We start from the raw sequence: 12,928 nt of genomic DNA, 5'->3' as shown, positions 1-12,928 counted from the left end.
AGATTGTCCTCTTTATTCATAGGTCTGTTTCTGGTTTGTTTTCTTAGATGCCACATAGAAGTGAATTCATATGGTATTTCTCTCTCTGTGTCTGGCTTCTTTCACTTAGCATCATGCCCTCGCATGCTTTCCTTTCAATCCTTGTCTTTTTCCCCCCTATTCTCTTGTTCGCCTTTTCTGTTTTGGCACTGGACTTTGTTTTGTGTGTGTGTGTGTGTGTGTGTGTGTGTGTGTGTGTGTGTGTGTGTGTAATTATCACTGTCCCTTCATGATATCAAGCTGGAAGCAGAGAAGTATTATCATCACTAAATCTCCCCTTCCCAAAAGGACGCCCCTGCATCCAGATGCAGAATTCTTCCACTGTGCAGTACTTTGAAGTATCTTGAATACAGTCACCCAGACTAAACAGGACAGAAGCCCACAACATTGCAGAAATGTATGCAAAGTCGCTCAGTTGTGGTTGCTAGAATATTTACAGATTAACCTCTCATACAGCAACCTGACAAATCCTGGGCTGGCAGATGCAGAGATGCAAATATGTCCTAAATAGATCTTCAACTTCTAACCAAAGAACAGATTGCCTTATGTGTGCCTTATATGTGCTTATGAAAAGTATTTTTAAGCAGAATATTTTTATGGGCCCAGAACATTATTTTTCCTCATGAAGGCCAAAGATTGAGAGAACAAATTGTATGATGACATTAAAATTATTTAAATGCTTCATGAATGTATGTGTGCTCATCTTTCCTGTACTTCTATTCTAGAAATACAAGTATTAAAATTTCAGATCCCATTAAGCCTGATTATACCTACCAGAAGTGAAATGAGAATCTTCTGAATAAAGAGGAGTCTGGGAACTAACTCAAGAAGTCAAAGATCATTTAACAAATTTTCTGAGAATTTACCATGGCCCAGTTTTTAGGTTAGTGACATAGTGGATTCAAAGATACATGAAATATATTCTGACTTCTGAGAATATGCAACATTATGAAGATAAGCAAATAAAAACTGGTATCCATAAGGTAGAATAAAATAAGTGACCTAAAGGTTTGTTGACAATGTATAATTTCAATGCAACTGGAATTCTAAAATGCACTAGAGGAATGAAGGAAGGATTTCTGAGGGACCTTGAGAGATGACTACTTTTCTTGCCATTCTGCATGTCCCACTTTGCAAAACCTACTCACCACCATGCTTTAAACACCAGAGCTGATGACCCACAAAGGTCTACCTCCCAACCCAGATGCACTTCTAGGACCCAGACCTCCATCTCCAACCTCTGGTTAGGCATCTCCATGTTGCATCATACTCGGTATGCATCTGAGGATGCATCATACTCGGTCCAAGATGCATTATACTCAGTATGTTCAAAAACTCTCAGCTTCCCCCAGCCCCAAACCACATCCTGTGTTTCTATTTGGCAAATACTCAAAACCATCTGCCTGGGTTCTCAGTTTTGAGTCTTGGACCTGTCCTCTGCCTCACGCCTATCTTTGAACCAGATCTGATTTCTCTTTATTAAATGTGCTATCTTAAGTAAAGTCCTAAATTAAAACAGCCTGGAAACGAATCTTCTTGCCTCTATTGTGTGTACTTGCTTATTTTTCCAACAGAATGTTGCAAGGATTTACCACCCTTCATATTTTTCTCTCCTGCCTAAAAAGCATTAGTGCCCTCTGTCCCTTCCATACAGAATATAGCCTAAACTTCTTGGCTAAATGCTAAGAGTCTGGCCCTTGCCTATGTATCTAACCATTTATCCTCCTCATTAGTACCACATGCAATAGCCATCCTGGAAACTTTCTTGCACACTCCTGCCTTTGCTTATGCTGACCCTCTCTGCCTACAGTGCCCTCCTCTCTAGGATGCCACTCTATGAAGACGTTTTATTTATCCTTCAAAAACCACCTTATAAGAGCTTTCTTAGAACAGCTCTCCCACTTTTCCCACCACTCGGTCCGATTACCCTGCTTTATTTTTTTCTTCATAACACTTTCCACATATTAAATAGCTCTTTGTTTATGTGTCCTGGCTATAGAAGATAAACTTTTAAACTTTTAAAAAGGTAACCAAACACATACTTGGGTGCTCAGTAATATTTGTTGAATTTGTTGAATGGAATCCTTCAGATACCATTCAATCTCATCTTTTCCGAGAGAGGAATAGTGCAGGGATAACAGTCTACCTCGCCTACCTGTGTTCATGAATATTTCAATCCATTAGACTGAAGGGACTGTGGTTCACTCATATCTTTTAGCACAGAATGAACACTCAATACACGTATATTGAATGGAGTTGAATTTGACATAAATAGAGACCTCCACACAATTAAAGCCTTCTCCAATTTAGTGAAGGGAGATTATCTTTAGGATGGTACATAAGGAAGTAAATGAGAATGACTGAAACTTCAAATGATCTTCAGTTTGGGCATCGCCGGGAGAGGACTTCCTGACCCGAACAACACCTGGAAAAGCTAGGATCCTTCCTTATTTGGAACCGCCATTTTTCAGATTTGATGCTCTGTATGTTACTTTCATCTCTACCACACTGGCTGAGTCAGGTTTGAGTCTCTAACAAGCTCTTCCATTCCTGCCATAGACATCCCCATCCAGACCAAGTGAAATTCAGGGTAACTTAAAATCTTGAAGTGGCACAACTGTTTTTATAAGAACCCTTCAGGCTAATAGGAGCTAAAGTGATTTTTGGAGGGTTCTTTTTTATTCGGTTAGGTTATACTATGTTTTCAGGGTCAGGGATTCCCTTTCATGTTGAACTTTTCTATTAGATTATAACTTGGTGGATCCCATTTTATTTTACAGCCACACATCCAGTTAGACTCTATGCAGCTGGTGCATAATGCGGAATTGCAAAAGGTGGGAGGTTAAAGTTAGGGTCCAGAAGATCATTTGGACTGCTTGAACAAGTCATCAATATGAAGGAATATTTATTTTTCAGATGACCAGAGTTGTGAAAAAAATCATAAGGGATTGATTCCACAATGACACAAATTTGTTTTTTTTATGCATGCAACAAAAATTTATTAAGCACCAAACTACATACAAAGCACAATGGTAGTGGGGCACCTGAATGGCTCAGTTGGTTAAGCGTCTTGATTCTTGATTTCAGCTCAAGTCATGATCTGACGGTTCGTGAGTTCGAGCCCCACAACTGGGCTCTGGGCTGACCACGCGGAGCCTGCTTGGGATTCTGTCTCCCTTTCTCTCTGCCCTTCCCCTGCTCACTCTATCTCTCTCTCAAAAATAAATAAAGATGAACTTAAAAAAAAAAAAAGCACAATGGTAGACTAAAATGTAATAAAACATGGTCTCTGTCCTCAGAGAGAATATACTCCCTACCAAATATTTCCTTTTTTATAAGCAAGTGAGTTTGATGTGGAACATCTTAATTTTTCTTTTTAAAACTAATCTAATGGAATCACTATTTTATGATTATGAACAAATTACATTCTCAGAACTCTGATGCTACAGAAATCTAATTATTAATAAAGAGGCCACTGTCCTCCAGGATGTGAGTGATTGTGAAAGCCCCTTCCCCCACTAAAATTTTAGGATTCAGTGACTACTGAACTCCCTACTATGGGCACCTGGGTAGCTCAGTCAGTTAAGCCTTCAACTCTGGATTTCAGCTCAGGTCATGATCTCACAGTTCCTGGGTTCGAGCCCCATGTCAGACACCATGCTGACAGTGCAAGCCTGCCTGGGATTCTCTCTCTCTCCCTTTCTCTGACACTTCCCTGTTCCCACTCTCTCTCTCTCTCTCTCTCCCTCAAAATAAATAAATAAACTAAAAAAAAAAAATGAATAGGAAGATGACATTGCAAGCCTTTATGAAGTTGTATGAAGAAACAGTATAATTTGGAGATACAGACAAAAGTGATATTTATTTCTTATCTGACACCTGCAAAAATATTGATTCTTCTAACTTTGTTTTGTGAAAACACCTTTCATGGTAAGCAGATTTAAAAATCCTTGAGTGTCTTCAGTGCTACAAATCACATAGTTCAATACTCTGGATAAATTGCCTGTTGTTCAAACTGTCTAGGCCAATTCTCAATCTTGCATTTATAACAAAGAATTGAATTCCCCTAGATCAAAAATCAATTCCATACTCTATAAAAGTTACACCTTAATTTAGAAAACAAAACTATTTAATTTAAAATATAGTTTTATAAAATTGTATTAAACCAACTGATGTTTGATCAAATACCTATTCATTTTAATAGGTTACTAAATCAATAGCAGCTTGCTTATGTATGTGAAAATTTCGGAAGAAATAGGGGCAAAGCATTTGACATTAAATATAATTAATATTTTTCTAGATTTGAACATAACATAGCTTTAAGGTACAAAGTATCCAAGTCTAATCCTTCAGGTACAGTTGCATTTTCAGTCAGTAATCAAACATTCTCAGGGCAAAAGAAATCTGCCGCTAGATACTTATTCTTAAGAGAGCAAATACCTTCGGCAGCCCTGTTGTTCCAGACGTGTAAAGAATATACAGCGGATGTTCTGAAAGAACAGGAACACAATCATGTGACTGTGCTTTGGCCATCTCTTCATCCCAATCAAGGTCACGACCTGGAGCCAAGGGAACGGTCTCCTGCACAGAAAGTATACAGGAATATGCACTGAACAGAGGAGGTTAAGTCAGGAGAACAATGCAGACTGGCTAAATCTGTATTAGTCTGAGCATATGATTGGAAATCTAGGCCTATATAGCACTAACTAGCAGATTTAAGACTATATATTTCAAGGTCATGACTTAAAATAAATATTCCTAAAAAGTCCAACAGTTTGATGTTGGCTTCAACAAAAGAACATGTTTTATTCACATCTAAGGAAATATGTAAGAAATTCAATGTGATGCAGTCATGTTTTCGTCGACAGTCAGAGCTTAACAAACAGAGGTTCATGTTTTCCATAAACATATATACACCATTAACTTTATAAACCAGTTTCTATTTTTATAACTTTTCTTCTTTTACTTTGGAACTAAAGTCTTCATAATACAGTATCAACTAACCCATTAAAATTTTTCTTTATATAAGGGCAACTTAGCACTAACACTGAGGCCATCTTTCCAAATGAGGAAACATTAAATCATTTTCAAGGGTGGAGGAGAAATCTATTTTTGCTTTTTCAAGAACAAAATTAATTTTGAAAACTAATGAGTGTATGTGACATATCTAGAATGCTACCCAATTTTTCCCACAAGTCATTGATTAATATGGCAGACATGTTTGTTTTCTTTTTTGTTCCTAGAACTGAGCTCTGTGTTATAAACCTTATGATAATAGTCATGATTTAGTCAGAGACACCTTAAAAAGAATTAGACCTCTTTATTTAAGATGGTGCCAATGAAATAAGCCAGATAGATAAAGAGTAGGGAAGTGGCTTATGGGAAAATTATTCTAATGGAGGGTCACAGCTATGTAAATAGAATTAAGACTCAGTACATGTCTAATTATTTTCTGAAATGTTAACTAAGCTCCAGATGACACACCAGAAAGTTTACATTTGGGGAATTTACTAGTATAGGCTACACATTCCTCAGTGAGAGTTAGTAAGATCCACCACCTAAAATGTATGTAACCATTCATTTCATCCAGGTGATCCCTGGGTGAAGCCCAGAGACTCTGAGGGATTTAGAAAAGCCAGGCCACTTCCATTCTTCAGGGTCCTTAATATATTAATCGGGGTTGTAAAAAATGATCATGTATTTAAATGAGTACATTTACAAAATAACACTTAAATATGTCACAAATAAAATGCCTCTGTGAATAAATAATAATAGATAACCATCAGAACAGAACTTCATGAAGATGAAGTTTAAGGCCCAATTGTCTTCTCCAGCCTTACTCTGATGGAGCTGGAATGTACCAGAGATAAGTAAAAATAGTTAACTGTAACCCAGTTGTATATTTCCACTTGTTTTTATGAATCAGATAAACACAACAAATTTCAAATTACCAAGCCTCTGACATTACAATCACAGACCCATAAAAAAATTATCACACCCTATAATGAAAAACGTCAATTGGAGGATCACAAAAATTTTTACAGATGAACACAATGAGGACTTGAATGAATGGTTTTTCTTCAGGCTAAGAAAATCCTCTACAGGCGTATGTAAAGAAGATTTGACAAAAGGAAGAGAGGGAAAATCAGCATTAGCTTCTACATCTGTCCATTTACTTCCATAGATGTGTCCCGTTATCGTTCCTAAAGAGTAATATTGGCAGAGCACCAGAGTTGACTGATGTGATATTCCTTTGATTCTGTCGTTGCCTGCTTGAGGCTTAGGAGTGGCAGCCAGGTTTTTACCTCCTTTGGCAAAAACGCAATCCTGATTAATGAGACACACCACCGAGCCTCATAATTTGTGTTTCTAAGCTGAAAGCAAATCCAGTCCATTGAGCTTAATTACTAACTAAACAGCAGGCCTACTATAAAGGACAGGAGACATCCAAAGCCCTCATCTAAAATAAAGACAAGTTGGGGCGCCTGGGTGGCTCAGTCGGTTAGGCATCTGACCCTTGATTTCAGCTCAGGTCATGATCTCAGGGTTTGTGAGATGGAACCCCAATCAGGGCCCATGTTGCCAATGTAGAGCCTGCTTGGGACTCACTCTCTCTCTCTCTCTCTCTCTCTCTCTCTCTCTCTCTCCTTTTCCCTCTCTCTGCTCCTCCCCTGCTTGTATGCACGTGCTCTCTCACTCTCGCAATAAAGAAATAAGCTTTAAAAATAAAATAAAGATAAGTCAAAATAGAGGGAAGAGCCTCAAGAAAAAGGGAAAGTATGCCATTTTGGGAGGGAGGGATGGAGCAGTGGGTCTGTACCTATTAGCAGGAAAGAGAAGAGATGTGCATTAGAAAAATCTGAATAGGAAACTTGCATACCCATATTCAGTATGTTTATTGAATATGTAAACATATGAACAAGTAAAAGAAATAGCATATATCTTGTTGGGTAAAAGTCATCAAACCAAGTTCAAATTGTGGCCTCAATTATTGGCTGTGACTTTGAGCTATGACCTCTCCATAACTCAGTTTCTTCATCCGCAAAATGGAACCAGTAATAGCACCTACTTCATTCGTTTGTGAGAATTAAATAAGAAGTATTTGAAAGTACTTAGCTTTGGGCATAGCATAAATTCTTTACAAATTCATGACTTTCTGTATGTGTGAATGTCCCACACATACACGATTAGCACACACATACTCACAGAAACACCTGTGTGTATGTGTTCCTACCTTTCCTCTAACCTCCTCATACCCCAAGCCTCTTTTATTGCTAACTTTGTATTCCTTAACTTAACAGCAACAGGCCTTTTTAAAAAAAATATGCTTGAGGGCATCTGAAAGAAACTCAAAATTCTTTGAGACAGTAAGAATATTAAAATCATTGAGGGACGTGGTTCATAACCACAGACTACTAAAACTTTACACAGGAATTTAATGTGGTAATGAGAATTGATAGGTGGTAACCAAAGTGACATAGCTTTAATGCTTTCTCTTCTTGTATCCTGTCATTTAAGCATTTTCTGCAGATAACCTCTCAAGAGTTCCATAACATTACACGATTCTTTGCACTCTTATAATTTTTCTTCTGCAAAAAATTTTAAACTGCTAGGAACCCAAGATGGTTCTACTATAAATTGCTGACACTTGCTTGGATATAGAAATAAAGTGATCATTAGATCAAATTTACTAGGAAAAGCACTGTAAAATATATTCATTTTCTGTATTATACTGCTTTTTCTTCCTTCATGGATCACAGAATAATTTATGTGCTTAGAATATTCATATTTTGTTTTCTTGAACATAGTTTTTTATTTCTAGACTAAATGCCTTCTCTAAAGTTATTGAAAGACAAATTTTATATACAAATAATCATACCTCTCCACGAGGCAGGATAGCTGGGGGATCAAGCACGTAGTCAGAATGCATGTGTTCAGATCATGACTCTGACACCAGCTGGGCAAGTTATTTTATCGCTGTTCACTGAATTTCTCTTCCATAAAATAGGAATAATGCTATCACCTGGCTCACAAAGTTGTCAGAAAGATTTTTTAAAAACCATTCATTACCAGAATATCAAAAATCATATGGTAAGCACCCAGTGTTTGTTAAAATTATCATTATTGTTATAATTTAAATTAATATATGGTACCACAATAGATTCTGCAGAGAATCCAATTCATCAACATGACATATTATTACTATATGTATTTCAATCTTATTGTTTTAATCCAGTTTTTAAAATTTTTTTAATGTTTGTTTATTTTTGAGTGACAGAGAAAGAGACAGTGCAAGCAGGGGAGGGGCAGAGAGAGAGAGAGAGACACACAGAATCTGAAGCAAGTTCCAGGCTCTGAGCTGTCAGCACAGAGTCCAACGTGGGGCTTGAACACAGGACCCGCGAGATCTGAGCTGAACTCGAATGCCCAATTGGCTGAGCCACCCAGGCGTTCCTAAACTAGTTTTTTTCCATAAAGACAGAAAACATCATTCATACCTTTTTCAGTTTTTATTTTTTTTGCCAAAATTGTGACATTCAGGAAGTATATTAAATGGTCTATAAATCAAGTATTTCATAAGGTCAACACTAGAATAATCCTTAGTGCATCACCATACGCAAGAACCAAATTCAATATTCAGATTACCATATTTGGACGATTATAAATGAGAACATGATCTGGTTTGTGTTGTCCTAGTCTCAGTGCTTCTTCTAGAAGTGGTATGTATTCTACTCTCCGTCCGGGTTCAATCCCAAAGGATGCTGTAACAACCACCTTGGGCTACAATGGAAAAAATGACAGTAATTGAGAAAGTTTAACAACACCAATTAAGGTAATCCCAATATTTTAGGTGCAGATTGGCAATTTGACATTTCTAAAGAAATGTTTTAATGATTCTGTTCCCTATTGAATAAATGGCTTGAAAACAAAAAATTCATTTGTAAATGTTGTAGACCTAACGAATTCCACACAGATCTAACCTGTTTGAAACTACAAGTTCAGTGAGGCTTTGGGCTAGTGAGTATGAGCTGTTAAAAAATACCTTCCAGGGGCACCTGGTGGTTCACCTAGTTAAGCCTCTGACTTTGGCTCAGGTCATGACCTCAGGGTCATGAGTTGAAGCCCCGCATCAGGCTATCAGCGCAGAGCCCGCTTGGGATCTTCTGTCCCCTTCTCCTCTGCCCCTCTCCCCCCAACCCTCAAAAATAAACATTAAAATTTTTTTAAATAAAAAATACTATCCAAAGAATTCATGAAACCAGATAGACTTGCCCTGAACCAGTGAAATGCAAACCTAGGGGCCCCTCACTTAATGAGACCTTTGTACCCGCTGGTTATTGTGACCTTGTAGTATTTCTCAGGTGGGGAGAGCCAGCCAATTGCTATCAGGAAGCATTACTACATTTTTAAATGTCAGCATCTCTCCTTAAATGTGACCACGGAAAAAAGGGCTCGAATCTCTGATTTTTCTTTCACGATTCTTTTCTCATTGCCAAATACTATATTTGTAATTTTGTTGTATTTTTCTTAAAAGGGCCCCCAAATGATTTAATCTTCAAGCCCCACAAGCCTGAACCTACTCCTTAAGATACACTTGGTAACTTCTCTTTACCTGACAACTTTCTAGTCTCCTTCAAGATATACAGAGATGTAGCCAAAAGGAGTCCCTGAAAGCTTAAGAAGTTAGGGTTAATCTCCATTCTGGGCAGGCCTCAGATGCCCTACTATAGTCAAATGTTCCCTCAGCCACACACTGCACAGGAAGCTCTCTGAGGCCAAATCTGGATCCCATTTATCTCTTTGTCTTCTATGCCTGGTACAATGCTTGCTTGCCATACGGTAAGCTCTCAAATGTTTTTGGAACTGAAGCAAAATTCTCATTAATTTGCAGAAACAAACATGTCTTTATTCTTTTAAGTACACTGTTTCTTCACCAAGAAATCCAAAGCAAAGGAGGCAGCTAATAAATTATTCAAGAGACAGATAATCAATCCAAGACAGTGCATCTATTCCTGAATTCTGATTTCTAGTTACAATACATTTCATCTAGGGAAGGTTTATATTATACCAAGTATATGCATATATCATTACTGTCTGCTTTTTGAATATCATTTAATATTCATGGAGCTGAGGCTCAGTGCAGTTTCATAGCTTGCCCCAGGTTACAAGTAGTGGAATCAGAAAGAGGGCCAGTTTTGTCTGATTACAGAACCTGTCTCTTCCCACTATATCAAGCTACCTTTTAAAAGACACACACACACACAAAGGAAAGAAAACAAAAATAAGTCTTGTTTCCTTTTATTATATTTTTAAAGATCCAGCATTTGAATAGAATTCACATTTTACTATCTGTAATACTCACAAAAATAACTCCAGGCAATATTTCCTAAGATTAGAATTCAGAATAAATGAAAGTAAGTTCCATATCAAATTAAAAATATATAGAGAATATATCAAAACTTGAATAATTTAATAAACTCAAAATTAGAACCTTCATCTTGAAAAAGAATCCCTTCTAAATTTCTATTAACGGCCTTTTATTGGAGGCTCTATTTAGTCTAGACTGACTTGTTAGGGTACTGTACATTCTTCCCATCGTCAGCCGGTAACATAAAGCTTTTTCTTGAGCCAGTTTATTTGAAAATCCTGACATCAAAATCATTCCTGATTTCAATCATTCCTGAGTAATTCTATCCAACTATCTCAGATATATATCTCTATCTTCTCACCTTTAATTTGACCTGCTCAAAGGTCTTGCCCATAGGAATATACACTCATTGCCTAAGCTGCTTAACAAGGTTGTGTGTGTGTGTGTGTGCGTGTGTGTGTGTGTGTGTGTGTGTGTAATGAAAACTTAGCAAGTGATATAGTAAACATTTTATAAATCCTTATTTTTATGTATCTAAATTTCCCCACATCATATAAATTTTTTAAAAAGGAAATAATATATCTCATTCTTTTATCCAAATGGTGTTAAGGATTTCTTTAGTTAAAAAACTGGAGTCTATAGCTTCGTTGGAGAAGCCCCCAAATGCCCACTGGTTTCCAGGTCAGTGACTGACTGATATTTCCCCCTAGATTTACCTTCATAAGCACTAACTCAACAAGTTTAAAAAAGAGAGGGGAAAAAATCTATCTAGTTAGTCCACAAGCCAGCTTCCTAGTTCTAATAACTGATCTATTACAAGATGAAGTCAGATATGCAAACCCTCACTGTCTATCTCGCACTAATATCAGATATTAGTTCCCTTGTTAGGAATGTCTCATCTCGGATTTATGGAACTCTGAAAGCCAACCATCTCTTACTCCCATAACGACCTTCCTTCCTTAATCTTCCCACTGCTATTACTCTGCTGCACATTACCCATCACTTCACAAACAGATCACGTGCCAAAATGTCTTCTTCCACCCTCCCCTCTCCCCCATTCATGTTATTTGCAAGACCTTCCTCCTCTTAGCATTGCCTACAACAAGACACCCACCTGCTCAAAAACGTTGACAGGTCAAGGTCTACAGCACCCAGTTCAGACAAAAACTGACTTTGCAAGCTCACCATCTCTCCCTCTCTGGGCTCCTCAGTCTCTTCACTGTCCTCCAAATGAATTTTACCCTTTCCTCTCGAATGCTGGACTCATAGTCTTTTTTTCTTCTTTTGGATCCCCTGACATCATTCTCTTCAACTAGCTGAATCTTGGCCAAGATCTAACCCAAACCTCACCTCTAGGAAGTCTTCTTCAGCCACCCCAACTAAAAGAAATCACTCCTTCCTCTAAGTCAGGGGTCTACGAATGACAGTTGAAAGCCGAACTCTGCCCACAGCATGTTTCTGCAAAGCTTCATTGGGACACTGTCATGCCCTCTGCTTATGTAGTGTCTAAGGCTGCTTGTGTTCTACAACACCACAGCTGAGTACTTGCTGCAGCCACTTGTAAACCACAATGCCTAAAACATTTACTATCTGGTAATTTGCCAGAATAAAGTTTTCTGACTCATAGAGGGACGATAGCTAACCTTTTTTTAAATGAGTACTAAATACCAGGTACTGTGTTAAATGCTTTCAATGTAATATCTCAATCATCATTTCACAACAGCCTAATCAAGCTTGTTATCCTAGTACCCCCATTTGAAGATGTAACTCCACCCCTACTGGCACCGCTCTTAACCACTGTGTGGTGGTATACCACCATTCCTGGACGTGTGTAAATTATAAAACTTTAATATGCGTTCCATCCATTTGATAAGTATGACTCATTATCCGGATTTAAGGACAGTACCTGGCATATTGTGGCAAGTTAATAAATATATGGTAAGTGAATAAATTGGTTATTAGTTATTTTCCCTGTATGTCTTATATACCCATATACATGGCAAGCTAACTTGAAAAGTATATACCTAATCTTCTATTTTACATCCCTCACAGCATCTAGCAAGATGTTTTTCACATAAAACTGACCCCAAAATAAAATTTGGTGTGTGGTGTGTGTGTGTGTGTGTGTGTGTGTATGTATGTATATATATATACACATATATATATGTATATATGTATATATGTATATATATGTATATATATGTATATGTATATATATATATGTATATGTATATATATGTATATGTATATGTATATGTATATATGTATATGTATATGTATATATATGTATATGTATATGTATATATATGTATATATATATGTATATATATACATATATATATATATACATACATACACACACACAGTGAAATGCAAACCTAGGGGTGTATATATATATATATATATATATATATATATATATATATATACACACTTTAAGCATCTCATTGGAAAGGGGAATCCAGTAAGTACAGAGCACTTCCAGATGGTTCCTTCACAGATAACTATGGCTGTACTACA

General features: G+C 37.2%; 1 protein-coding gene across 1 annotated transcript in view; it reads right to left on the bottom strand.

Annotated features, from left to right (window-relative positions):
* ACSS3 (acyl-CoA synthetase short chain family member 3) overlaps positions 1-12,928 on the bottom strand; it is a 157,245-nt gene that overhangs the window by 95,063 nt on the left and 49,254 nt on the right. Inside the window, exons 4-5 of the mRNA XM_011284138.4 lie at positions 8,686-8,820; positions 4,480-4,620 (exon numbers count right to left, since the gene is read on the bottom strand). Of these exons, the coding sequence (XP_011282440.3) occupies positions 4,480-4,620; positions 8,686-8,820 (276 nt within the window). The remainder of the gene's footprint in view (positions 1-4,479; positions 4,621-8,685; positions 8,821-12,928) is intronic.

This window comes from Felis catus, chromosome B4, assembly GCF_018350175.1.
Source record: "Felis catus isolate Fca126 chromosome B4, F.catus_Fca126_mat1.0, whole genome shotgun sequence".
NCBI lineage: Eukaryota > Metazoa > Chordata > Mammalia > Carnivora > Felidae > Felis > Felis catus.
Note: the sequence above shows the minus strand (reverse complement) of the source record. Positions and strands in the feature narration are given on the sequence as shown.